The sequence below is a fragment of the Penicillium taxi genome (assembly GCF_028828555.1).
Source record: "Penicillium taxi strain IBT 34144 chromosome Unknown utg000004l_segment0_segment0, whole genome shotgun sequence".
Taxonomy (NCBI): domain Eukaryota; kingdom Fungi; phylum Ascomycota; class Eurotiomycetes; order Eurotiales; family Aspergillaceae; genus Penicillium; species Penicillium taxi.
In genome coordinates this window covers 5,092,212-5,118,275 of record NW_026643206.1, presented here as the reverse complement: position 1 = coordinate 5,118,275, position 26,064 = coordinate 5,092,212, and the positions used below count along the sequence as shown (strand labels likewise).

Sequence of the window (26,064 nt, the reverse complement as noted above, 5' to 3'; positions counted from 1 at the left end):
TGCACTGATATCTAGGGCTCGGATGAACACACATTTGGGTGGAGCTGGAAATAAAGATATAGGATATTGAACGATATTGATTTAAAATATTGAAGTGTCCGTCGTAAAAAAGTCCTGCTGCTCGATTGGAGCGAGCACCAGGGTGGAGTAGACGCAGCTCTGCTAAAAACTGTTTGGTTTTGTTCTCCCACGAACGAACGATAAAAATCACCCATGAAACGTCAGATGCCACCAAAATAGCACCACGCGGGTTATGTGGGGTTGCGAAGCAACTGATAGCTACAGGATTTGCAGGGTTGGATAGAGAATCAATCCGAACATCATAGGATAAAGACTCTATCCAAGACCTGCAAGGTTGAGTTGAGGATGAAGAAGGAAGAAGGAAGAAGAAGCGGAAGAGGAAAAATCGAAGACTAAAGGAAAAAATTCACGTGACCCAACTAGTGCTCACGTGACCCCTCCTATTTTGTGCGGAATTTTCAGCGCTTTCAACCTTCTTTCTCTCTTTACACTTTTTACCTCGAACGCATTTAATCAACCTCCAATTTCCTTTTTATCATAGGATGGCAGGTCATATTGGCGTACTAGAAGAAATCATGGGCAACTTAAGGCTCCTCTACCGGACTGGGAGGGTTCCGACTCTCTTGAGTGCAATGGTGGTTGGCGTCACCTGCTGCCCTGACATCTCTATCGGCTTAAATTAGACGTAGTAGTGCTAATACATGACCTAATATGACTTCATTTTACTACCGGATATGTCGTATACCTGAATAATATCGATATAGTACGCAATAAGTTAGACAAAACTTGCTTCATAGGGCAATGACAGGTCTGGACCAGTCTCAGTCCGAGCCCCGGCTCCGCGGGGATGAATACTGTGAAAGATAAACTTCCCAATTCAATCTTCTACTTGATTAAGGACTGAGCAGGCAGTACTAAGTAGGTATCCAACTGGTATTGAAGGGTCGTTCTTTGCCCCTCGCAGATTTCGGGCCGTTAGTCTTCTCCGCCTAGAATCTCCGCAACCCTTGTTCTCCTTTCCCCTTAAACCTTTACTTTCCTCAATCATTTGTATTGTGTCCATTCCTTCATCATGCCTAATGGCATAAGCAAGCGCCAGCAGCTGCGGAACGAGAAGACTCTCGCCGAGCTTGTCCGCACCGTCCCTGGCAACGACCGCTGTGCCGATTGCGATGCTCTAAGTCCAGGTATTTCCCCTGAATATCCATTGACTACACATGTAACTGACATTTTCTCATAGGATGGGCAAGCTGGAATGTACGAGTCTTCCTTCCCTCTGATTTTAGCTCCCCCCTCGAATCCATTTACTTATCATTTCTCTCTAGATGGGTCTTTTCCTGTGCATGCGGTGCGCCACACTCCACCGCAAGCTCGGTACTCATATATCCAAGGTCAAGTCCTTATCAATGGATACATGGTCGTCAGAACAGGTTGACGTGAGTGCGCTATCTAATCTCATGCCATTATTTCCTCGCAACTGACATGATCAAGAGCATGAAATCGCACGGTAACCTTCTCATGAACAAAATCTACAACCCCAAAAATGTCAAGCCACCGGTCCCCAGCGATATTGACGAGTCTGACTCGGCCATGGAACGTTTCATTCGACAAAAATACCAGTACCGAACACTGGCAGATGGAAAGCCCAAGCCTCCGAGCCGGGATGATAGCTACACCAATCGCCGCGAGGATTCTAACCGAGACGATGGCAACTATAGCAGACGTTACGAAGAATCCAGCCGAGACGAATTCGACTTCGGCAGTCGTCGTGATAGATCGAGACGCAACAGATCTCCGGACGACTCTCCCCCTCCGCTTCCACCTAAGACGGGCTCGTCGGGCTCGGGCGCGGCCAAATTCTTTGGATTTGGTTTAAGGGGATCTGCCTCGACATCAAATCTTCGTCGGGCTAGTAATAAACCTAAGCAATCGTCCTATGATGATGACTGGTCTCCTCCCCCACCGGTCAGGAAGACGAGTGGTTTGGGTGCACCGGTTATTGATGGAACAACAGCGTCGTTCGAGGCAAAGATGGCAGCGATGCATGATATGGGTTTCACCAACGACCGGCGGAACGAGATGGTTCTCAGGGGATTCAATGAGGATTTGGATCGGGCTGTCGAGACAATGACGAAATTGGGCGAAGGAAGCCAGAGCTCGTCACGCTCTCGGACTCCGGCGTCAGTCAACGGGGCATCTATCCGTCCCATGGCCGCGGTTTCCAAGCCAGAGACATCGAACAACCCATTCGACAGGACAGTCTCGAACCCATTTCCCCAGCAAGCTCAGTCGACGCCCTACAACCCGTTCGACCAGCCAACTCAGGCTCCGGCACCGACACAGGCGTTGGAGAACTCCTTCCAGAACCTCCAGGTCTCCCAGCCATTGTTCCCGCATTCGACTGGTGGATATCCGCAGTCAACCATGCCACAGGCTATGTATCAGGCACCATTTACCCCACCAGTCACCGCAACATTCTCGCAGAGTGGCTATGTTTCTTCGCCCCAGCCTTTGGACAACAGTTTCAACCCATTTTTCCCGAACTCAGCTCAGCCACAAGCTCAAATTCAACCAAACCCAGCACAGAACAATCCATTTTTTAACGCGACACAGCAGAATCCTTCTCTGCAGCCGCAACAGCAGCAACAGCAGTCGGCCGCATCTGTGTTCTCCCCACCTCAGCTACAGCATGCCAATACCATGCCCGCTGTTTCCTCCAACTCACCATATGGTACTTCTCCTTTCGGAGCGACGCAATCTTATCAAACCCAGCCACAGCAGCAGCAGCAACAACAACAACAAGTCCAAAATACTGGCCAAGCTTCCTACAACCCGTTCATGCAGCAGTCAATGGGACAGCAGCCTCCCCAGAATGTAGGCGGATTACAGAACCCATATCAACAGCAGCAACTACAACTACAACAACTACAACAACAACAACAGCAGCAGTATCAGCAGCAGCAGCAGCAGCTTGCTCCCCAACCTACTGGCCTTATGAACAAGAACAGCATTCTCAATCTGTACAGCCTCAACTCCACCAACTCCCCCATCTCCTCAATTCCCGAACAGTCTCAGTCTCAGTTCCAGCCAAACATGGGAGTTAGCCCTGTACCACCCCTCTCAAACTCTATGAACTCCACCCCACAATCCATGCCCGGTTTCAGCCTACAGACTCCCCCGTCTAATGCCTCTCGCAACCCCTTCGGCCAGGCACCAACCGGAGCTGGCTCAGGTCTAGCAGCGCAGGCAGGTATAACAACTTTCCAATCTCCAGGCTTGGGCATTGGAATGGGCACCAATGGTGCCACTACCCCAGCCATGGGATCCAACGTGGGTATGGGTATGCCAATTAACGCAACTGGCCCACCACAAACCAGCTCAAACTACGCCAGACCCCCTCACATGAGTCAACCAAGTATGGACATCAACGGCCTCCAATCAGGCCGTCACAGCCCAGATGCCTTTGCTAGCCTCAGCGCTCGCTACGGCTAAACGTATGGCCAAGCTTTTCGATGAAGTGAGATGAGAAATGGCCATGTTTTGCGCTTTTTACCACGGGCTTTACCATGGAATGACCTTTTGCGACCCGTTTCATCATTCATACGGATTTCATTGACTTCATATTGATACTAATCATTAACCCTCCTACTTTCCCAAGACATGGATCAACGAGATGTGAATATGCCTTGCTTTTTCATTTCCTCAAAAGTTATGTGCATCTTATAACAACGTGCTTTTTCTGTCTGGGCCTTCTGATTCAAACTTTCATTCTTTACTTTCCTTATGTCTTCTTCTTTCCTGTGATTTATTCTTACTTTATTCTTTATTCTGTCTTTTTTGTTATTTCCTTTCCTTTCCTTTCTTTTTTTTCTCTTAACCTTTATAGACTGTAATTTATCTTATTAGTTTTCTTCTTCATACACCCAGGCATACAATATACGTTGTACAGTGACTTGAGTTCTACTGTTGATATCATAATACTGTACATACAAACATCCTTGGGCTCTACTATAGCCCTGGGAATGCATAAAGCCCTGTTCAAGTACAATCAATCCTAAACTTGAAACAAGTAAAGCCATATTACAAGGGAGAGAAATGAAATCAATCATGTCAATAATATGTAGTATCAAAAATTAAGAGAAAAGTAGTACTTACTACATGTAAAACATGGTTAGCTCAAGACCATAACTCACGCTCAGAGAGCTGTCTCTTCTTCTTGGATGTACCCGGTTTACCACCCAACGAACGAGGCAAACTAGACGAAACCCAAGAAACAGCCTTCTCCCATGTACTCGGTTGACGGCGAGCAAACTTGCTCAAGATAGCTTCAGAAAGGGAAGGCGAGCTACTACTCCACGGCCAATTTCTGCTAGAAATAGCTGAGAAAAATGACGAGAAGCCCCTTTTCCAAAACTTGAGAGACAATGGCGTGGGCGCGGTGGGCTGGGGAAGCCGACTAGCGCATACCAATCGCTGACAGGGGGTTCGCTTTTCATGGCCTCAAGGATGCGCGCGACGCGCTTGGCAGAATCTGCGGAAGCCTTTGCCAGGCGCTTCTTTTGAGTCTGTACGCGCCATTTGTCTTGTTCGGCTCCGTTGACGCACCAGACTACGACGTCGCCGCGTCGGCGCCAGTCGTCGTGAGCGTCTGAGTTCATGATACGCTGACATTCACTATATGAAGAGCTTCTTAGAAGGTCCTTGAGAGTGGGTTCGAGCTGCGCGAAAAATATGAGGTAATCGGGCCATTCGTTAAGCTTCTTAGGACCTCTGCCTGAGTACGATGTGTAGAACTGGGGCCCCGTGTTGGCACTTGGGCGAGTAGGGAAGTAACGAAGACCGCCAGCCATGTTATCCTGGAGATAATGTTTCGGGTCATCGTAGAACTGGTCAGCATTATCCCGGTACACGGCTCTTTGGGTTTCGTTGAGATTGATGGGTGGTTCGCAAGAGAGGGCCCACGCGTCGATGGTTGGGTATATCAGATGCGAGCGCCAAGGGGTACTATGGCAGGGCATGAGGAAGCCCGCTGTGATGCCGCTCGTTGATGGCTTGGGCTCGTAGTTCACGCCATAGAAGGTTTTGGTCGAGGCAGCGTGGAGGTCATGTTGCTGGCGAAGGTAGGTCATGACTTCAATCACTCCCGAGGCATGGCGGGTAGTTGTGTACAGCGCAACTGCCAAGTGTGCAAGCACGATGAAGAGAAATATGAGTCTCCGGGGGGTGAAGTGAGCGCCATATGAGAAGAAAGCTGGCCAGAAAAATCGTACAAGGGGCGCCGCAGCCAAAATGTGTAGTGAGGGCAGCAATGGGTAGATGAAGCGCACTTCCTTGTGCGAGATGAAGGAGAGCGCGAATGGCATCAATAAGCATACCGTCGCCAACTGGACTCGAATTGAGGTTTGCAATTCGTCAGTGGCCGTGGAGGCGCGGGTCGTCAATGTTAAGTAGAGACCACAAATGGCGAAGGGGAGATATCCCAAAAGGAGGAGCGGATAGCCTTGCGTTGCGTAGTAATGCCAATCGTTCCGGCCATAGAAAACGGCTAACGACTGGACGATATTGAATTGCAGGAAACTTAGAGGTGGAAAGGTCCAGACCTTATAAAAGTAGCGGTCTGCAAGGGCTGACATAGCCAAGACTGTCGATCTGAGCCAGAGTAAGTTATTTAATTCTGGCTATATAACCAAGAAGAATATAAAAATGGAGCTGACTTACCCCAACATTAGGACCTCACGAACAAAGATTTTGCGGCGGCCCCAAGTGGTCTGATACAACGTAAAGCTGGCCAGGGTCAACCAAATCAAAATATTCGTAGGTCGGAGGATACATGCAAATGCGGCAAGCACTAGGCATTTGCGGAAACTATGCAATACGTCAGCAGCTGCATGGATGAACTGTTTTGTGTCATACATTACCTCAATAGGAGTGCGTGGTCGCTGCGGCCGTTGTCAGCCGAAGTGACTGACCATTTCCAAGGCCAGAGCTCCAATGCGACAATTGTAATCGTGGTCTCGAGGCAGTTCGACAGCGTTCGCGTGGAACAGAACCATTGCCATGGGCTAAGGGTCGTGGCAACTAACTATAAACCAAGTCAACACGCGTTATTCATCATAAACTCAAGTTATGAGGGTTTACTTACCGTCGCCCAAGAACCGCGTGAGTCCTCGCCATATATCTGGGTTGCAAGTTTCCAAGTGTAGAAATCTCCGACTGCCGCCACAATAGCCTGCGCGGTTTTGGGTGCCTGGATGAGAAGGTTTGCGCGTGTCGCAGGCGAGAGCTGGAGGATAGACGCGACGAAATCACCGACTTTGTAGATGGCGGCAAAGAGGAGAGGGTGCAAGGAGGAACGAAGGTGATTTTTCCATTCCTATACACTACCATTAGCTCCAGTAACATCGACCTCGCACCTAGTTACCCACTCACCCAGGTTATCCAAGTGCCCTGATCTTGTCCAAACGCAGTAAACCAAGCGGGCTCCAATGACTGGAAGAATTCATCCGGCTGGAAAAACGTTCGAACAACGACCGAATTTAGCAGGCGGAATGCGACTAGAAAGAGGATGACGTGAGTTTCGTTAATGGGAGAGAAGACGGGCGCGACGCGCTTTGAAGAAGTTAGAGACATTAGAAAAATGGGGAGCTTTGAGGCTCTACACAAAAGCCCAATCTCACGATTCTCACTGGCTCAGTTCAAAGCGTGCCAAACACGAAGAATGACATCAGAGGAAGAGCTTCGTGTTCCGGTTGCCGGAGAATAAAAGCTGATTGGAAGAAAATAAGGAAAATTCGAACAACTGGAGATGTTCAGGGATAGTTCTCGTGTAATCCTGCGCTTAGGGAATAGTGGAGGTCGAGGGATGAATGATGCTCGCGACAACCTGCACTTAGGAGAAATCACTTGCACTTAGCGGAATAGCGGAGTAGTACTCCGTATACGCCACTCTCCCCCTCCTGATTTATTTCACAGTACTTAAACTCCGAATTCCCTTCTTCTTTCTATTTTTCCTTCTTTTGTTCAATCGATTCTTTTGAAATTTAGATTTCATTTTTTCATTTTTTCATTTTTCCTTTCTTCCTTTGAAGTTTTAACATTGAATTTGGTTTATTCTCCAATTCTCAATTATCACATCTCCAACTTCTTCCCCGCAATTCATCATGACCTCCAACGGGTCCGAGGTCTTTGCTCACTATCACGCTGCTTCCAGCGACGCAGCAATTCAGGCTGAGAAGAAATATGCCGCTCACAACTATCACCCATTGCCCGTTGTCTTTGCTCGTGCTCAAGGTACTTCAGTCTGGGATCCTGAAGGTCGTCACTATCTCGACTTCCTCTCCGCCTACTCGGCTGTGAACCAGGGTCACTGCCACCCCAAGCTGATCGCTGCTTTGGTGGATCAGGCTTCCCGGGTGACACTGAGCTCGCGCGCGTTCTACAACGATGTTTTCCCTCGATTTGCCGAGTTTGTCACTCAATACTTCGGCTTTGACATGGTCATGCCTATGAACACTGGTGCGGAGGCGGTCGAGACTGGTATTAAGATCGCCCGTAAGTGGGGCTACAAAGTTAAGGGCATTCCAGAGAACCAGGCTATCGTATTGAGTGCTGAAAACAACTTCCACGGCCGTACTGTAAGTCTACCCCTGCCTATCTATGACGTGCTCGTGCAACCTTTAAAACAAAAGAAACGTGGCTGATCGTCCCTTGCATTAGTTCGCAGCCATCTCCATGTCATCGGACCCAGAATCGCGTGACAACTACGGACCTTACCTACCTGGTATTGGGAGCCTCATTCCCGGCACCGAGAAGCCCATCACCTACAATGACAAGGCCGCTTTACACGAAGCCTTTGAGAAGGCTGGCCCTAACCTGGCTGCGTTCCTGGTCGAGCCCATCCAGGGTGAAGCTGGTATTGTCGTACCTGATAACGACTACTTACAGGAGGCTCGCGCACTGTGCGACAAGTACAATGCGCTCTTGATCTGCGATGAGATCCAAACGGGTATTGCTCGAACCGGAAAGCTCTTGTGCCACGAGTGGAGCGGTATCAAGCCTGATCTGGTTTTGCTGGGCAAGGCCATCTCCGGTGGCATGTACCCCGTCTCCGCTGTACTGGGAAGGGAAGACGTTATGCTGACTGTCGAGCCTGGCACTCACGGCTCAACCTACGGTGGCAACCCTCTGGGTTGTGCGGTTGCCATCCGCGCCTTGGAGGTGGTCCGTGAAGAGAACATGGTTGAGCGCGCAGAGCAACTGGGTCACGTCTTCCGAAAGGGAATTGAGGATCTCAAGAGTCCCCTCATCCAAACCGTGCGCGGTAAGGGCCTGCTCAATGCTATTGTTATTGACGAATCCAAGACCAATGGGCACTCTGCCTGGGAATTGTGTCTGTTGATGAAGGAGAAGGGCTTGCTGGTATGTAATCTCTTTAACCATCATTATAATGCCTGTATGTTGTGAACTAACCATCTTTCCCCTTCCAGGCCAAGCCTACTCACGAAAACATAATCCGTCTGGCACCACCGCTCGTCATCACCGACGAGGAGATTCAGCAGGCACTGAAGATCATCCAGGAGGCACTGACTGAGCTCCCAACTATTAAGGGAAATATTGAAGAAGACGTGATTCCGCCCCTGGAGAAGAAGGCCAAGTTTAGTGAGAACTAAGACGACTTGTGAAACGGGATACAGGGACCAATGGCGTTCAACCGATTATAAATAGATTCGTCCTATACGATAGTCTGACGATGGAGCGAGCGGCTTCAAAAGGTTGAAGTTTCAATTCTAACCTTGCTTATGATACGTTGTACGTTCGTAGTTAAGCATCTCGGTACGGAGATAAATCAAAATACCGATTGGCCGATACCCACATGGACTGTAAACTTAGACCAATCATATTACTTCGGAGTTCATTCGAATTCCGATCCTCCGCTTTGATTTTAGGCGAGAGCGAGTACGCGGTCCCAAACTAGGCCAATGGACGACTTGACTGCCGTAGTAATCAATGTGAGTTATCCTTCAAGCTTCTGAGAGGCGTTGCTTCGTTGTTCCGCTCACCGTCCGTTCCCCCGTTGAACCATCCCGTAGATAACATGATTTAGCCATCAAATAAAATTCAATTTCTTCATTTTAATTCAACTTCCCTTCTTAAATACCTCAGATTTCATTTCATCTTTCTATTGTTGATCTACCTACTTCACAGAGTCCGTTTTCAGGGATTCCCTTCCCAAGCTTTGATTGCCCCACATTAGTTTGATGGATTCGCATCCCAACTCCGAATCCCTAAACTACTTAATCTCTTGTTCCCTTGAACAATTTTAGATCTAGACTTGGCTCATTCTAAATCGCCATGTCGGCGCCGGAGCCTTTACATGAGGTTGTCGTCAACGATGAAAAACGACCCGATAGCAATGCTTCGACAGAGAATACTTTGACTGAAACTCAAGAAAAGAAATGGTATGGGAATTTGAATCCGCTGCGATGGCAGACAATCCCGCCTGTGCCAAAAGAACGAACAGTTTCAAAAGAATATGGCGCTTCGTTCTTCAGTATCATTTCCTTCCAGTGGATGTCCCCATTGATGAAAGTCGGATATTTGCGTCCCCTCGAACTTCAGGATATCTGGACTGTGAACCCTGATCGCACAGTGGATGTTCTATCAGATCGTCTAGATGTCGCATTGCAGAAGCGCAACGAGAGCGGCAGTAAGCGCCCACTAGTCTCGGCCTTATACGACACATTCCGCTTCGAGTTCGTTCTTGGTGGCTTCTGCCAGCTCCTGAGCTCACTGCTTCTCGTTTTTGCACCCTATTTGACCCGTTACTTGATCGCCTTTGCTACAGAAGCATGGGAGGCCAAGCAATATGGCACCGCCGCTCCTCATATCGGGAAAGGTATGGGGTTTGTCGTCGGTATATCCTGCATGCAGGCCCTCCAGAGCGTATGCACAAATCAGTTTCTGTATCGCGGCCAAATGGTCGGTGGTCAGATTCGTGCTGTGCTCATTTCGCAAATCTTCAACAAGGCTATGAAGCTTTCGGCGCGTGCAAAGGCTGGAGGTCAGGCGACGACTGAGGAGATTGAGGCATTGAAGTCTACAAAAGAAGACCTTTTGAAGGAGGAGGGTAATGGTGGTAAAAAAACCCCCCGAATAAAGCCGTTGATGTTGCAACGGGTGTCGCAGGTGATGGACGTGGATGGAGTAATGGTAGGATCATTGCTTTGATGAGTATTGATGTTGACCGTATCAATCTTGCTTGCGGCATGTTCCACATGATCTGGAGCGCCCCGATCTCCATCATCGTGACATTAGTTCTGCTGCTTGTGAACATTGGCTACAGCTGTCTCTCTGGGTATGCATTGTTGGTAATCGGCATGCCACTGCTGACCTATGCCATTCGCATCTTGATCGTACGACGACGAAACATTAATAAGATCACCGACCAGCGAGTATCTCTCACGCAAGAAATTCTACAGACTGTGCGCTTCGTCAAGTTCTTTGGATGGGAGAGCAGCTTCCTGGGTCGATTGGAAGAGATTCGCACGCGAGAGATCCGATCAATCCAGACTCTCATGGCTATTCGAAATGCCATCATGTGTGTTTCCATGGCTATCCCGGTCTTCGCCTCTATGCTTTCCTTCATCACCTACTCTCTGACAAACCATGACTTACAGGCTGCTGCGATTTTCTCATCGCTTGCTTTGTTCAACTCACTGCGTATGCCGCTGAATATGATGCCTATGGTTCTGGGTCAAGTGACTGATGCCTGGACTGCCCTCAACCGAATCCAAGAGTTCCTCCTTGCAGAGGAGCAAAAGGAAGATATCACAAAGGATACTGAAATGAAGAATGCCATCGAGATCGAAAACGCCTCTTTCACTTGGGAACGACTACCAACCGACAAAGATGACGAGAAGCCTGGCAAGAAAGCCGCGAAATTAATTGCGGCTCAGGCGAAGATGAATGGCAAGGATGAAAAGAAAGAGGCAGTTGCTGCGGAGCCGTTCAAGTTGAAAAACGTCACTTTGGAAGTAGGACGAAATGAACTATTGGCCGTGATTGGAACAGTCGGTTGCGGCAAGAGTTCCCTTCTGTCTGCTCTGGCAGGCGACATGCGAGTGGTTGACGGTCAAGTCCGAATGAGCACAACTAGGGCCTTCTGCCCGCAGTATGCCTGGATTCAAAATGCGACAGTCCGCAACAACATTCTCTTCGGTAATGATTACGATGAATCCTGGTACAATCAAGTCATCGATGCTTGTGCTCTATCTCCTGACCTTGAAATCCTTCCCAATGGCGACCAGACTGAGATTGGTGAGCGTGGAATCACAGTCTCTGGAGGACAGAAGCAACGTCTGAATATCGCTCGTGCCATCTACTTCAACGCGGAGCTTGTACTTATGGATGATCCACTATCAGCTGTTGATGCCCATGTTGGCCGTCACATTATGGACAAGGCCATCTGCGGTCTTTTGAAAGATCGGTGCAGAATTCTGGCCACTCACCAGCTCCATGTGCTGAGTCGGTGCGACAGGATTGTCGTCATGGATGAGGGTCGCATCCATGCTGTCGATACCTTTGACAACCTGATGCGAGACAACGAGCTTTTCAAGCGATTGATGTCTACATCTGGACAAGAGAACTCGAATGACAACGCTGAAGAGGCTGCCGAGGAAGTCGAGGAGGAGGCTAGTAAACCTGATGCGGATCTAAAGGCAGCTATACCAGGCAAAAAGACTACTGCGTTGATGCAACAGGAAGAAAAAGCCACAGCTGGTGTTGGTTGGAAGGTCTGGAAAGCGTACATCAGCGCATCTGGCAGTTACTTCAATGCTTTTATGGTCATCTTTCTGGTCTGTATCTCAAACGTCGCCAGTATCTGGACTAGTCTGTGGCTGTCCTACTGGACATCTGACAAATATTCGCTGTCCACTGGCCAATACATAGGTATCTACGCAGGTCTGGGCGCTGCAAGCGTTCTTCTCATGTTTGCGTTCTCAACTTGGACGTCTATTTGTGGCACAAATGCCAGCAAGAAGATGCTCGCGCGTGCTATGTTCCGTGCCCTACGTGCCCCGATGTCTTTCTTCGATACTACGCCCCTCGGTCGCATCACCAATCGTTTCTCAAAGGATATTCAAGTCATGGACAATGAGCTATCCGACGCAATCCGCATGTACGCTCTGACAATGGTTATGATAATCTCTATCATGATCCTAATCATCGTCTTCTTCTACTACGTAAGTTATTATACCTCCTCAAAGAAGAGAACCCATGTGCTAATAATACTATATAGTTTGTTATTGCCCTGGTGCCTTTGTTTATCCTCTTTCTACTTGCTGCGGACTATTACCGCGCCTCAGCCCGCGAGATGAAGCGGCACGAAGCCCTCCTGCGATCAGTGGTCTATGCCCGGTTTGGCGAAGCCATCACCGGTGTAGCATGTATCCGTGCCTACGGAGTCGAGAACAAATTCCGCGATAGTATTCGCAGTTCTATCGACACCATGAACGGCGCTTACTTCTTGACATTTTCTAATCAGCGCTGGCTCACTGTGCGTCTGGACGCCGTGGGAACCTGTCTGGTTTTTGTCACCGGTGTTTTGGTCGTCACATCACGTTTCAATGTATCGCCTAGCATATCCGGCCTGGTATTATCATACATTCTGTCTATTGCACAAATGCTGCAGTTCACAGTTCGACAGCTCGCGGAAGTTGAGAACGATATGAACGCTACCGAACGACTCCACTACTACGGAACCGAGCTGGAAGAAGAGGCCCCCTTGCACAGAGACCCCGTTCCCGATAGCTGGCCTGAAAAGGCTCATATTAAATTTGACGGTGTAAAGATGCGGTATCGAGCTGGGCTACCGCTCGTGCTCAAGGGTCTTAGTATGGAAGTTCAAGGAGGCGAGCGAGTCGGTATTGTTGGCCGGACTGGCGCCGGCAAGTCGAGTATCATGTCCGCTCTATTCCGTCTGACTGAGCTGTCAGAGGGCAGTATCAAGATTGACGGAATTGATATCTCGACTATTGGCCTGTCTGATCTGCGATCCCGCCTGGCGATCATCCCCCAAGATCCTGCTCTCTTTAAAGGCACAATACGATCCAACCTGGATCCATTTAACGAACATACTGACCTGGAACTCTGGTCATCGCTACGCAAGGCCTATTTAATCGGAGATGAGACAATGGGTCTTGACGCAGAAGGTCTAATCAATGAACCTGCCTCCGGCACCGCAACACCGGCCACAGACTTCGATGCCAAACCTCGAAACAGACTGACTCTCGAGTCACCTGTTGATGAAGAGGGTCTCAACTTCTCACTGGGCCAACGCCAGCTCATGGCACTTGCTCGCGCACTCGTCCGTGACGCCCGCATCATCGTCTGCGACGAAGCTACCTCTTCAGTCGACTTCGAGACGGATCAGATGATCCAGCGCACCATGGCCCAGGGATTCCACGGAAAGACACTGCTTTGTATTGCCCATCGTCTGCGGACGATCATCCACTACGATCGCATCTGTGTGATGGACCAGGGCCAGATTGCCGAGATGGACTCTCCGCTTGCACTATGGAATAAGACGGACGGTATTTTCCGGGGGATGTGCGACCGCAGTGGAATTACTCGCGATGATATTTTGACCGTGGATTGAATCTGATCTGATAAAAGACGGCGTCCTTGCATATAATTTTTATTCACATAGCACATAATAATTCGATACCTAGATACTCTCGCTTCTCAATGCATCATATTTCACCTGAATAACAGTACATGGACTTACTCCTTATCTAACTCACATACAAGCTCCATCCCAAGATTTCTCATTATCCCCTCTACACCAGCCTCCTTCCACCCCTCGACATCTCTCCTATCCAACTCAACCTTCTCTTGCACCTCCGATAACCCTCCTACCGGAAACCCAGTAAATTTGATTGGCAAACCAGGCGCAGTCTCAACAACCCGCATCCTCAACCCAGTAAGCACACTTCTCAAATGATCAGCCGCTTTCCCACCCCCTCGCGATCCATACGACACAATCGCAGCCGGCTTCCCCTTCCACTCAAAGTAGAGATAATCAAGCGCATTCTTCAGACTAGCCGGTATACTCCAATTATACTGCGGTGTGACGAAGATGAAGGCGTCGTACTCGCGCACAACGGCAGACCAGGCTCGCGTGTGCGCTTTGCTGTAGTGGGGCGTAGGGTCTGCGGGTGGGAGGCTAGCTGGGATTACAGATTCGTCGTAGAGGGGCAGAGATTGGGCTGCTAGATCCAGGATTGAGAATGTTACGTGGCGGGCATCTGTGTCGTTGGGGGTTGGGCTTATTGGGAGCGATTTGTCTGTCGTTAAGACGTCATAGACGTATTGGCTTATTGTGGGGTTGATGCGAAGACTGCGGGTGCTGCTTGTTACAATGGCGATTCGTTTGGCCATGGTGGTTGATGATTTTGAGAAATAGGGTTGAGGTGGGTTTATCTGGACTCTAGAGAAGAATGAAAGTTTGGAATTCAGAGAGTGAGCAGGTGAGTAGGATAGAGCTGTTCATATACTTTTTCGGTGTGGAGCTAACGAATAAGCTTACGGTTTTTATATAGTTGCCTATTGCTATTATTAGCTCATAACTTATCTGGCAGCATATCGGCTTCTCGCCTATGTCAATCTAAGAATTTCAACGGCTAAAGTATTTCACCACTGAACGGGTCACACTACTGAACGGGTCACCCCACCAATTTTACGCGTCAGTCTGGTGTTTCCATTTTCAACTACCCACCATGCCCCCCCTAAATGCTCTATATGTCCAAGACAAACAGGATCAGGAGAATAGGGTCTTATTAGCTTACCAAGCTTACAAGAATGGCGATATATCATCAATGCGTAAAGCTGCAGCTATGTTTAATATACCATTTTCAACCCTCCAACGCCGCCATTCTGGTGTCCAATTTCGTCTTGAAACACACCCACCGCAGTCTAAACTGACTGAATCTGAAGAGGATTCATTACTTCAATGGGTCGTCTCTCTAGATGATCGCGGCTGTGCTCCTAGAACTAAAGATGTTGGTAGAATGGCTAATATCCTACTCGCCGACCGCGGAACCAACCCTCCTCTTACGATCGGTAAAAACTGGGTTACTAGGTTTGCGACGCGTTTACCTGAACTTAAGACGACCTATTCAACACCGCGCGATTTTACACGTGCGCGTCAAGAGGACTATAATGTGATCAATAATTGGTTCAAACTGGTTGAAAACACGATCGCAAAATATGGTATCACCACCGACGATATCTATAATTTTGACGAGACTGGGTTTGCGATGGGACGATGTGCGACCGCGAGAGTGGTTACTAGAGCTGGTTATTATGGTAAACGCGCAAAAAAACAGCCTGGTAACCGGGAATGGGTTACTGTGATAGAGTGTTTAGGCGCGTCTGGTTACGCACCTCCACCCTGTATTATCTTTAAGGGTAAGGTGATGATGCAGAGCTGGTTTGCTCCTGATCTAGGTTTACCACCTAATTGGCGTCTTGAGATTAGTCCTAATGGCTGGACATCAAATCAAATAGGGCTCCGTTGGCTTGAAAAGCTCTTTATACCTGCTACTGCTCGTACTAAAGGACGGTATCGCCTTCTGATCTTAGATGGCCATGGTAGCCATTTAACACCTGATTTCGACAAAATCTGCCAGGAGCATGATATTATACCATTATGTATGCCTGCGCATGCGTCTCATCTTCTTCAACCTCTTGATGTTGGGTGTTTTGCGGTGTTAAAACGCTCTTATTCTCGGCTGGTTGAGTCTAGAGTAGAGCTTGGTTTTTCCCACATTAGTAAAGGAGATTTCCTAGAGATATATCCTACTGCGCGTATTGAAGCATTTGCATCTGCTTCTAATGCGTTTGCTGCAACTGGAATCGTGCCACTTGACCCTACTAGGGTGTTAAAAAAGCTTACTATGCGCGTCGATACACCACCACCACCACCCTCTATAGGAAGCGATTCAAGTCGAAATTGGACACCTAAGACGCCTAGGACGCAGAAAGATTTACGACGTCAACACCAAGCTATATTACGCACTGTATCTCGAACGCCACCAACACCATCTAAGAGAGCATTAGACCAGATAGTAAAGGGTGCAAATTACCTATATCAAGAGAATGCTCTCTTACGCCTGGAAAACAGAGATTTACGCGCCGCCCATGAGAAAAAGAAAAAACAAAAAGAACGTCCGAATCGTCAATTAACAGTAGTAGGGGGTCTTACAATTCAGGAGGGATTAGACCTGGTTGACGCGTCGAATGGTGGCCCTAAACTTAATGATGCCAATTTACAAGAGGGCCAGGCGCCTGTAAGGGCGCCTGTAACCCAACGCCGGTGTGGGATATGTAAGACACCTGGACATAGGAGGGAAACCTGTCCTAGTAGGCCCATTCAGTAGTTTTTTTTTACTATATTACATAGTAAATAATGGAGTTATTGGGATTCATAAAAATAAGTGGGTCAAACTGACCCGTTCAGTAGTGTGACCCGTTCAGTGGTGAAATACTTTACCTATTTATGATGGCATATCTGTATTAATAAACTAGAAGGTCTAGACCGGATTAAGTTAGTATGAGACGTGGACGGTGGAACTACTTAGTACGGTTCGCATTACCCTATTCGGGTCGCAGATATCCTTTTATTATACAGTACAAATTCACCTGCTACTGTCCGGAGATGATTGTACCTTTTGAAAATAGAGATCCAAATAGGAAGCCTATTTTATAGCATAGAAAACACTTATTACCTTAAGTAGTCGGTTTCAGGGCTATGAATTTACATGGGTAGATAGTAATTTCGGTCAAGTAAATCGTTAAAATCATTCTAGTAAACATAACACAAGCATTATTTATTAAATATTTAAGTTATCATGAATCAAACCTCCTGGGGGTTCTGCTGGAATTGGAGCATTCTGGGACAGGGTCACTCCGGATCTGACGGATTGGAGTTGATCTGTAAATTTCAGAGTCAGACCGAAGATCAACCATTTGTAAAGGGAAGTCTAACCACATTACTTTCTCTTCTCCTGACCCGCATATCTGCCAGGTGGGAAGTTGTATTCGTCGTCCCAGTCTTCCTTGGCAGCCATAAGAGGCCCCCAAGTCTTCTGCAGATTTCGAAGATGTACCTTGAAACGCGAAATAGCAGAAGCGCTTTCTGAAATACTGGACGTAGCGCTAGAGACATTTGAGCCACTTGTAGACTTCGTGATGGATGAATTGCGCATGTTGTGAAGGCTCAGATAATCACTTGGGCAAAGGCGATATTGATTGACACGGTTTTATCCAGGTGTCCAGGTCAAAATTTCCTAGTTATAGGGGCCTCAAGTGCAAGATAGTGGTTATTAGGTGCTGTAGTCAACCTAGAATACTAGGGAAATGTAGCTTATTTAAGTCTTTGACTCTCATGATGTCAGGTTTTTTTTTTTTTAGTTCGGCTTTCGCTCGGCATGAAAATTCCTCACCAAAGTGCGGCCGAGATATCTCCATGTATACAATGAACAATGCGTGAGTTTATCATGATAAGGACATGATTTATTGCTGATATAGATTATATAAGCTTGTTATTTGTGGTACATATCACTAGCTAAGATAATCTGCTTTACCTGGAAACGGTCGGTGGTCTCATACACACCTTCCTACCCAGTACTCCAGGGCTATTTCAGGACTACAGTACTTGTGTCGGGTGAATGGATTATTCTATAAATGGGTATATGGCCCCAAGGTTAATTGATGTTGCAGCATCTGCTTCTCAATTGCCTAATAAACCCTCAAACCATGGAAAATCTACCTATCCATCCATGGATGGAACCCATCGCTGGGAGGCAGACAACAGAAGTATCATATTGTTATCTAGAGGCAATTTCGCCATGTAAACGACTTTCTAGGGCTCTTATCTTTGTCATTGAGTACAAAAAGAGGTCTTGTTTCAGTCCGACAGAGTTTCTGGCGCACATTAGCAAGCTCGATATGGATGTGAGGCCTCCACCAACGATGACGTGAATATACATTGATAGCTTTAATAATGGCGTCCAGAAATTTCGCCCATATGTTCCGCACTCGTGAACTAAATCAAACTAAATGATTAAATTTTCAACCCGAATAGTCACAAATAGGTGGGCGAAGCATAACAAAGTGGTAGATGCTTACCATCTACCTAGGTACTCACCCTCTGCTCACCCTTAGCTCACCCAGCCTGATCGCGCGGCATATAGGGTTTCGCGAAATCAATATTGAGTATTTTATCTCATAAGACATTTTTCAGGTGCTTATGCCTTTGAAATGGGGTCGTCAAATGTTCCGTCAGATAATTTTCACATTTAATACATTATATAGAGAGGACGAAAGAAGCTGGTGGGGGAAATCCTTTTTCGGAAATACTGTTTTCGCCTTGGTCAAATACTTCCATCATTTACATAGATACATGGTTCGCTTTGGCACAGTTCCCAAGGAAAATTCCCTCCCCTTAAGGATTCATCTTTCCCTTCTTTTCCTCCTGTCAGAATCAATCCCACCTCCACACGTTGTCCGGTGAAAGTGCAAGGCGTTTTGTTCATACATCTTCGATTGTCAGTATCATTGCTGGTACCCATTCTTTGATATACTCGTTATTTAGATGTTGACCCATAATTGTAATTGAGGCGATTCTTTTCAACCCAAGCTGATTCTTATGTTGAATGAGCATCCAACTTGTTCCTGAGGCTACAGGAGTTCCAAGTAAAGCTTCAAACGTCGCGCCACCAGTGAACTTCTTGCCGTCCTTATACTTTTCCCAATCAACATCAGTACCAGACTCGTCAAGCGCGGTTGGGAGAATTTCTAAGGTTTCACTGTTGACGATATGACTTTGAACTACATGTTTCAAGCTCTGGACGGAAGCTCCATAAATAGAGCACAAATTCTGCCATTCCAAAAATGACACATCAGACCACACACTCAGAGGAACCAAAGGATCAACCAAAGGTTTACCATCATCGCAGTTCTCAATGTAAGACGTATATGCGGGGCTTTGAGAATGGTCTGCTATGATAGTTCCACCGGGAAGGTTGTAAGCGTTGTTATAGAAGCCCCCAGTAGACTATATGATCGTTAGCAATGAACAGAAATAATTAGATGGCTTCTATGGACATAGATAATAGTACATACTTCGTACAGTACGTTGTTCACTTCCACGGATTCGTCATGTATCCACTTGATGAACCACGAGTTACTAGAAGAGATACCGAGGACGCGTTCGATGGGAAGAAGAGATGATTCATCTGCGGACATTTCGCTAACATCCTCAACATCACGAGCCCAGCCCCATGTGCTCAGCTCGGAATAACTTAGAAATTTACTTGCGATCTGTTGCGGCCGTTTCCCCGCTGGGAAACAATCGAGTGCCAATTTGTCGCTTTTCTGCATAGCACAAACCAGCAATTGACCCTTGCTCTTCGCATCGTCCCAGGTCAGCTTTTTACCAAAAGCTCGAGATTGGAGATCGGACTGCTCTTCATTACGCTCAAGCTGCTGGTAAAACTGTTTATCCTGGAAGGTGTTGTTTATAAAAAGCTTTCCAATGGATGAGTAGAATATGAAGACAGTTGCTGTAACGAGGAGAATTGTCTTTATCAGTCGGCTGTGAAGCAGACGGTTAAGCCTCTTTATTTCAGTGGTCGTTGAGTTCATACTTAGGCAGGTATGTAGAATCAAGTTGACCTGGATAAACGAATGAAAAGATTTTGCCCCTAATAATAGAAGCTGTGGAAGAGCTATGGAAGATTCTACTTGTTTATATAGGCATAGGTTTAATCTATTGTGAAGGAACCTTGAACAAAGTACTAGCATCGGATGGGGCCAACCATCAAGGCTGGCCCCAATAATCATGCCAAGTATGCGATAAAAATTATCTATGCCTGTACTTGGAACATTAGAACGGAAATATCGACCTATGGTTAGTATGCTCATACTACTCGTGGACACTCAGGATGACGGTATGAATATTTAGTGCGACGCTGAATGAAAATTTGAATATGAGTCTTTCAGGATTCTGATACATCAAGATTCAAATAGAAGCCTCCTTAGAAGGAATCAGCACTCTAAATAGGCATTCATCTAATATATGAATCCAATTACCGTATGATCTTCCAATCCTTGCACTTGGAACCTCTAAAGGTCCAGACACTTGTTGCTACTCACCTGCCTAATAGGTAAGGGAACAACATCACAGAAAATTAGTTAGCGCGATCCTTCCAAGTCCCATACATGTCTAAGTATCAGCAGTTCGCAATAAGCCAACACCAAGACCTCTTATGCAACTGCCAACTTCCTAAGCCACCTCCTGCCCGGGTCCTAATCCTATCTTTTGAAATTTTTGCTTTGGCCTAGTCCGCCGCTGTATAATGCTTCACGCTCCACTATGGCGGCCATTCAGATTGCTGCAGACCAGGATGTACCTGGTTTATATCTCTTGCTTCGGCCCAAACAATTCCCTGCGAGGAAGCGTTAGTTGGTCTGCCAACTTTTAGGATAATGGGGGACTGATCAGAAAAGGCATAGATAGTTGAATGCTATTATCTCCGAATTTTATACTTCTTATGTAGCTTTTGTACTACCTTGGTTAGATATACTCTAATGTATAGCCTTTTGGTGGCTTAAACCTAAGCAGTACTTCCTATTAATAACGTGATACATAATGACCATATACGTTTATCTGAATAAAGACATCTGATAACCTAAGCTAAGAAGGGCTAGTTTCGTCCTAGCTAAAAGCTTCTGTGACGACGCATAAAGAACCAGTATTTGGAAATGAGATTTCCTCTGGAACCATATCAGGACTCGCTAAGAAAACCATGGGAAAGACTCAGTAGTCTTGGGTCATAGAACCCTTGGGGTAACCAGGATCGGCTCATATGAGAACACTTATATATCTTTCATTATAGCCTGATTCCGACAAGTAATCTCCAAATTGCTCAATTTTTACAATGGAAATACATCAATTGCAGTCAGTTACGCCAGCACTGATAAGACATAATTGGGATTTGAAGCCAACTTTGTGGATTATCGAGATCAGATTAGATGGCCCGCCCAAATTCGCCCCCACGAATTTTTGTAGCAACCCTTCCCAAACCTGAAGCCAACTGTGTGGATTATCGAGATCAGATTAGATGGTTCGCTCAAATTCGCCCCCACGAATTTTTACAGCAAGCCTTCCCAAATCTGGCTGAATTGACCCATTGAATTATTTATTCAAGTGCATGGCATTGTCTGGTACGTTCACAAAATGACCCTAGGTTCAAATTTTGCCAGCCGTATCGAAGCCACCTTTCAAGGCCAATTACGCTGGAGCAACTGAGTAACTGCCATAGAGCATTAGGAAGACTATCAAATTCCCCCAAATTAATCACTACCTGGGATGAAGAGGCTACAAAAGGCCGCCTACACAATCAATTGGGCCATTTTTTTTTTATCTAAAGTCTTTAAAGCACAACAGATCGGGTTTTAATCCGGTGAATTTAAGAGTCATAATAGCAACTATTACCTTAAATCTGACATTAATCTACTTGACACAGCGAATATGAATGTAAAAGGATCCAGAGAATTGAAGACTGTGGATGAGGAACCATGACCAGGGTAACATGAGTGGCGGAGTGCGAAGATGAGCCTTTGCCTAGACACTGCGCGATATGTATGAGCTTGACATACAGTATAGCTTTATAAGACAAGATATGCCTTTAATTCGTGCGATATAGCGGATGGATAAACGTGAATATTTTGTCACAATTGAAGACAAGTTTGCCATTATCGATGATTTAACCCTCGTACTCCTTAGATTGCTGGCTGCCCTCTGCTCACTCCCAGTCACGCGACCTTAAATCAACCCTGTTAGGGTCAGGTGACCTAGGCTACATAGTGATAATGCATCATCTTTCACCACTCAACCTCTCAGCTTAACAACTGGTAGCATGTCCAAACAGTCCAGGAGTTATCCTGGGCTTACACCGAATTGACGAAGTGTCGGAACATGGATATTGCAATCGTGCAATACCATAAACCCGGGACGGAACAAACAGGCCCCCGAGCACGGGAGAACGACTATATTAGGAACTCAAGTAGCTACATGAATCGAACACATTTCACACCACTTTGCACAACGTATATACTAAGAATCTAGGACGAACCATACCCTTTTCCAGTGTATATAGTGCAACGTGTGAACCCTGTCCTTTCAACGTAGTTGATCGACACGAAGAGTAAAATGATCAATTCTACTAAGCTTCGACAGCGCTGTGTGACACGCCGCTGCAAGTCTTAATCTCAACACGTTCTGTGCATCATTCTCGCTGCTGCACCTACGCGTTTATTTCAAAACGATACGTATCGCTCGGCATCGAATAAAACGAATAGATTTTTGGATTATTCGAATTCGAATTCGTTTCAGATAGCCATTATTCGAATTCGTATTCGATTGGGGTAGCATTATTCGTATTCGATTCGTTTTATTCGTTTTATTTATTCTGCTACCGCCTATACTATGTCATGTATGCGCCCATATGTTCAGCTAAGGTATCAGTGGAGAGATTGTTCAGTCAAGTTCGGGATACAATTAGTGTTCGTCGATATTCTTTGAATGGTCAGACGATGAGGAAGTTAGTTCTATTAAGAGATTTATATACAGAGACTGTTTTTGAAAATTGAATGCGTGCGCTATTGTTTCTAAAATTTGAAAGGGTGTCATACCTTCTCACGTTCTACCAAATGAATGTCTATTATATAGTTATAACTGGAGTGACCTCCATTTGACACTAGTCTTGTGTCAAATAGAATTTCGACCGTCCAACCACCATTGGTTGACGAAACTGGATTGTCTATGTAGGGAGTAAAACCCGCTTAAATACACACATTGTGGATCCTGCAAACAGTACAAACATACCCCCTATATCGGTCCTTTGACATCTTGGTATGACCACGTGACAAATGAATCGAATATTCGATATCTTTGCCGAGCACTAACGATACGTCATCGCTCGTCCCCAAATCCCAAAAGTTTTTTATCCGAGAAGGAACTGGCCACGTAGCCGATCAGCGCAGCTCCAGTCATGGCGAATATCACCTTATCAGATCAGTAGCTCGAGCAGATTATCGCCCGAGCAGTGCAGACGGCCTATAGGGTCCACCCGGCCCACCTAGAGAAAATGGCCTCAACACACGACCTCAAACTGGAAGAGTCCCATAGTGATAATGCATCATATTTCACAACTCATCCTCTCGGCTTAACACTCACCCATTCTCACCTAGGCGATACCCAAATGGCCATTAACCACGCTCAAGTCACACACCGGTCAGTTAGTACTATGGACCTATATATTGAATGGCTACATGTGAAACGAGATTGTTGTATGTTTTATTTTTGTAATTTTTTGTTTTTTTATGCCTGGAAGAGAGAAGGTAATGGCGGTCAAGTAAAAATCAGGGATGGCGTGCATTTATGGTCAGAGTAAATGGACCTCCAGAGTTTGGAGCATATGAGGGTGTTCTTAGGTACCTATAAATCAGACAGGAGTCGCTACATACAGCTTCGGACTTCGGGAAAAGAGCCGGCTTGAAAAACGGAAGATGTCTCCGAGCCGATCAGCGTAATGCTATTGGTAGAACAAGCGACCTAAGGATCCACATAAAGGAAATGTCAAGTGAAAGGCGTCGGCAGAATGAGAATGGTCCATGTCCATCTATACTGGGGTATAAATAGTTTGGGATTGAGGCTATCTTTTTGAGCGAACGAAGTTGCGATACAGAATTTTTTCACAGTGCACGCAACCAAGGAGTTTTTTTTTTGACACGTCTTGGGGCATTATTGCTTCTAATCACTTGAAAAAATGGTTTGCCTTGATTCAGAACACGAATTGAAGAAACCATGGATCGAAACACCTTTGATTGAGTCAATAGCACTCTCAAAGGCCGCTGGATGGTAATATTGATCATTGATATTTTCACCAATCAATATAAGTCGATGCTGAAGAGGAAGTGTAGTAGAATCTTTCTCAAAATAGAGTCGCTCCAACCTTCTGGCTCATTTAAATCACGGTGAGTTCGCATTCAATGGCTATTATAGCTAGTTCTAAGAGGCAGGAAGCATAATCTAAACAGCTACAGGGGCATTGGAAACTTGATCCTCACATCCCTCTCTGATCCATTGAATATTGGCAGAACCCTGCATTTCTTCTGCTCCTCAGCAGGTAATGCAGGGCTTGCAGCTGTTATAGCCGCTCGGGATCTCGGCTGTTCTTGTACTGTTGTTGTACCCACTACTGCAGAGCCCATGATGATCAAAAAATTATATGCTGCGGGGGCTTCGGATGTTCTTCGACATGGGGCCAGCTGGTTTGAAGCCGACACGTTCCTAAGAGAAACCTTTATTGAAAATGAAGACAGCAAGTCTGATTCCATTACCAGGAATATCTACGTCCCACCATTCGATCACCGTGATATCTGGCGAGGCGCAGGGACTCTGGTTGATGAGTTAGTCAAGCAACTACCCCCAAGACACTGCAATGAAACTGCTAGCTCTTGCTCATTCCCAGCAGATGCAATCGTTTGCAGCGTTGGCGGGGGTGGTCTTTTGAACGGGATTGTTGACGGCCTTGAAAGGCATTTACCTCTTTATCAACCGACGGTGAAGAATGTTCAGATCATCGCTGTTGAAACAGCTGGAGCGGATTCGCTGGCGCACTCACTAAGCAAGGGTTCCTGGAAATCTCTATCTGCAATTACATCAAAGGCAATCACTCTGGGGGCACTCCGTGTGGCTCAACAGACGTTTAAAAACGCACACTCTCCTCCACCGGGTATCAAAGTCACCAGTATTGTGGGTACCGACGCTGATGCTGCGATGGGAGTTGTGCGTTTGTGTGATGAGCTACGGCTAGAGGTAGAGCTGGCATGCGGAATAAGTGTCCAAGTTGGATTGGATAGGTTAAGAGAGGCCATGACAGACCTAACACCGGATAGCCGAGTTGTTATCGTAATTTGTGGGGGAAGCGGTGTTACTTCTGAAATGATTGTGGATTACCGTCAGAGGCTTCAAAATGGTTGGAAATGAAGGATGACCAATATAGGTACGGTATTCAAGGCAGAATTATAGAATAGAATGAAATGGTGGTATATGAACAATATTTTGGGTCAACCTACTGTCTCCTTCACGGCTTCGGTCAGATGAAAACACAGAGAAGATCAGCGTGGTCCCTGTTCTAAGAATGACATTCTGGATATAAAAGAAGCTACTAATTTGGTCATCAATGGGCCATATGTGAAAGCATTCTTTTATAAAGATTGAAGCGACATAACCTTGAAATCTTGACACTTGAGGGCGATAAGATCGATATTATGAGTACCTGGGCATAGTCATTGACAAAAGACCATTGATTTGTGTATAAATTTTGATATTTCAAAGATACCGGGCCATATAAGAAGATCTTGTGGTCTGTAGGTAGAAATTAAATGAAAACTATGACTTGAAATGTTTGTTTTCAGCAGAATGAGAAAGAGTCACGCCAGCAGTAAAAGCATGACACATCTCTTCTCAATTACCAGACCGGCATCAGCCTCTTCTTCCATAACAGTAGTGAGTACAGTAATCAATTCCAACAACTCTAAATCAGTGAACCCGATAGACCTGTGAAACCCTTTGTTCCGAGGTATATTACGAAAAGTGATCAAAGTAATAGATGAACGCCCTGAAGAGATCACCCACTGCTTCGCCGCTTCCATCAAGCGCCAGCCAATTCCTTTGCCTTGGCACTTGAAATAAACCAAGACTTTGCAAATGTGCAAATTTTGGTCGGTTATGTTGCCATTGCAAAATCCAATTGGTAAGTCGGCATCAACAGCTACCGATGCGACCCCACACTTCATCAGCTCTTGATTTTCTTCAGCAGATTGCACACTCGCTCTAGCTAGCCATGAGAGTTATGGGCCTTGTAATAATAATTGTGTTGCTGAACGAGAAGCGGCGCATCTCTTGTTTCT

General features: G+C 46.4%; 8 protein-coding genes across 8 annotated transcripts; 4 read left to right on the top strand and 4 right to left on the bottom strand.

The window, feature by feature from the left end:
• Positions 1-1,093: 1,093 nt before the first annotated feature.
• Positions 1,094-3,513, top strand: N7495_006780 (uncharacterized protein; the record flags this gene model as incomplete). The annotated part of the gene is made up of 5 exons (XM_057209431.1): positions 1,094-1,208; positions 1,262-1,278; positions 1,347-1,457; positions 1,513-2,895; positions 2,965-3,513. 5 exons carry the CDS (start codon positions 1,094-1,096, stop codon positions 3,511-3,513), a joined length of 2,175 nt encoding a protein of 724 aa, XP_057063205.1.
• Positions 3,514-4,197: 684 nt separating this feature from the next.
• gpi10 (putative glycosylphosphatidylinositol-alpha 1,2 mannosyltransferase) lies at positions 4,198-6,651 on the bottom strand (the record flags this gene model as incomplete). The annotated part of the gene is made up of 6 exons (XM_057209430.1): positions 4,198-4,390; positions 4,489-5,670; positions 5,740-5,886; positions 5,940-6,103; positions 6,164-6,394; positions 6,451-6,651. The coding sequence occupies 6 exons, from the start codon at positions 6,649-6,651 to the stop codon at positions 4,198-4,200; spliced, it is 2,118 nt and encodes a 705-aa protein (XP_057063204.1).
• A 530-nt stretch (positions 6,652-7,181) lies between these two features.
• Positions 7,182-8,690, top strand: car2 (ornithine-oxo-acid transaminase; the record flags this gene model as incomplete). Its single annotated transcript, XM_057209429.1, has 3 exons — positions 7,182-7,655; positions 7,738-8,439; positions 8,508-8,690. The coding sequence occupies 3 exons, from the start codon at positions 7,182-7,184 to the stop codon at positions 8,688-8,690; spliced, it is 1,359 nt and encodes a 452-aa protein (XP_057063203.1).
• A 682-nt stretch (positions 8,691-9,372) lies between these two features.
• On the top strand, positions 9,373-13,678 carry N7495_006777 (ATP-binding cassette transporter YOR1; the record flags this gene model as incomplete). The annotated part of the gene is made up of 3 exons (XM_057209428.1): positions 9,373-10,156; positions 10,180-12,263; positions 12,320-13,678. The coding sequence occupies 3 exons, from the start codon at positions 9,373-9,375 to the stop codon at positions 13,676-13,678; spliced, it is 4,227 nt and encodes a 1,408-aa protein (XP_057063202.1).
• A 125-nt stretch (positions 13,679-13,803) lies between these two features.
• On the bottom strand, positions 13,804-14,460 carry N7495_006776 (flavin-dependent quinone reductase; the record flags this gene model as incomplete). Its single annotated transcript, XM_057209427.1, has 1 exon — positions 13,804-14,460. One exon carries the CDS (start codon positions 14,458-14,460, stop codon positions 13,804-13,806), a length of 657 nt encoding a protein of 218 aa, XP_057063201.1.
• Positions 14,461-17,072: 2,612 nt separating this feature from the next.
• N7495_006775 (uncharacterized protein) lies at positions 17,073-17,288 on the bottom strand (the record flags this gene model as incomplete). The annotated part of the gene is made up of 1 exon (XM_057209426.1): positions 17,073-17,288. The coding sequence occupies one exon, from the start codon at positions 17,286-17,288 to the stop codon at positions 17,073-17,075; it is 216 nt and encodes a 71-aa protein (XP_057063200.1).
• A 1,325-nt stretch (positions 17,289-18,613) lies between these two features.
• Positions 18,614-19,728, bottom strand: N7495_006774 (uncharacterized protein; the record flags this gene model as incomplete). The annotated part of the gene is made up of 2 exons (XM_057209425.1): positions 18,614-19,138; positions 19,207-19,728. 2 exons carry the CDS (start codon positions 19,726-19,728, stop codon positions 18,614-18,616), a joined length of 1,047 nt encoding a protein of 348 aa, XP_057063199.1.
• Positions 19,729-23,915: 4,187 nt separating this feature from the next.
• N7495_006773 (tryptophan synthase beta subunit-like PLP-dependent enzyme) lies at positions 23,916-25,138 on the top strand (the record flags this gene model as incomplete). The annotated part of the gene is made up of 2 exons (XM_057209424.1): positions 23,916-24,007; positions 24,193-25,138. 2 exons carry the CDS (start codon positions 23,916-23,918, stop codon positions 25,136-25,138), a joined length of 1,038 nt encoding a protein of 345 aa, XP_057063198.1.
• Between the last annotated feature and the right edge of the window lie 926 nt (positions 25,139-26,064).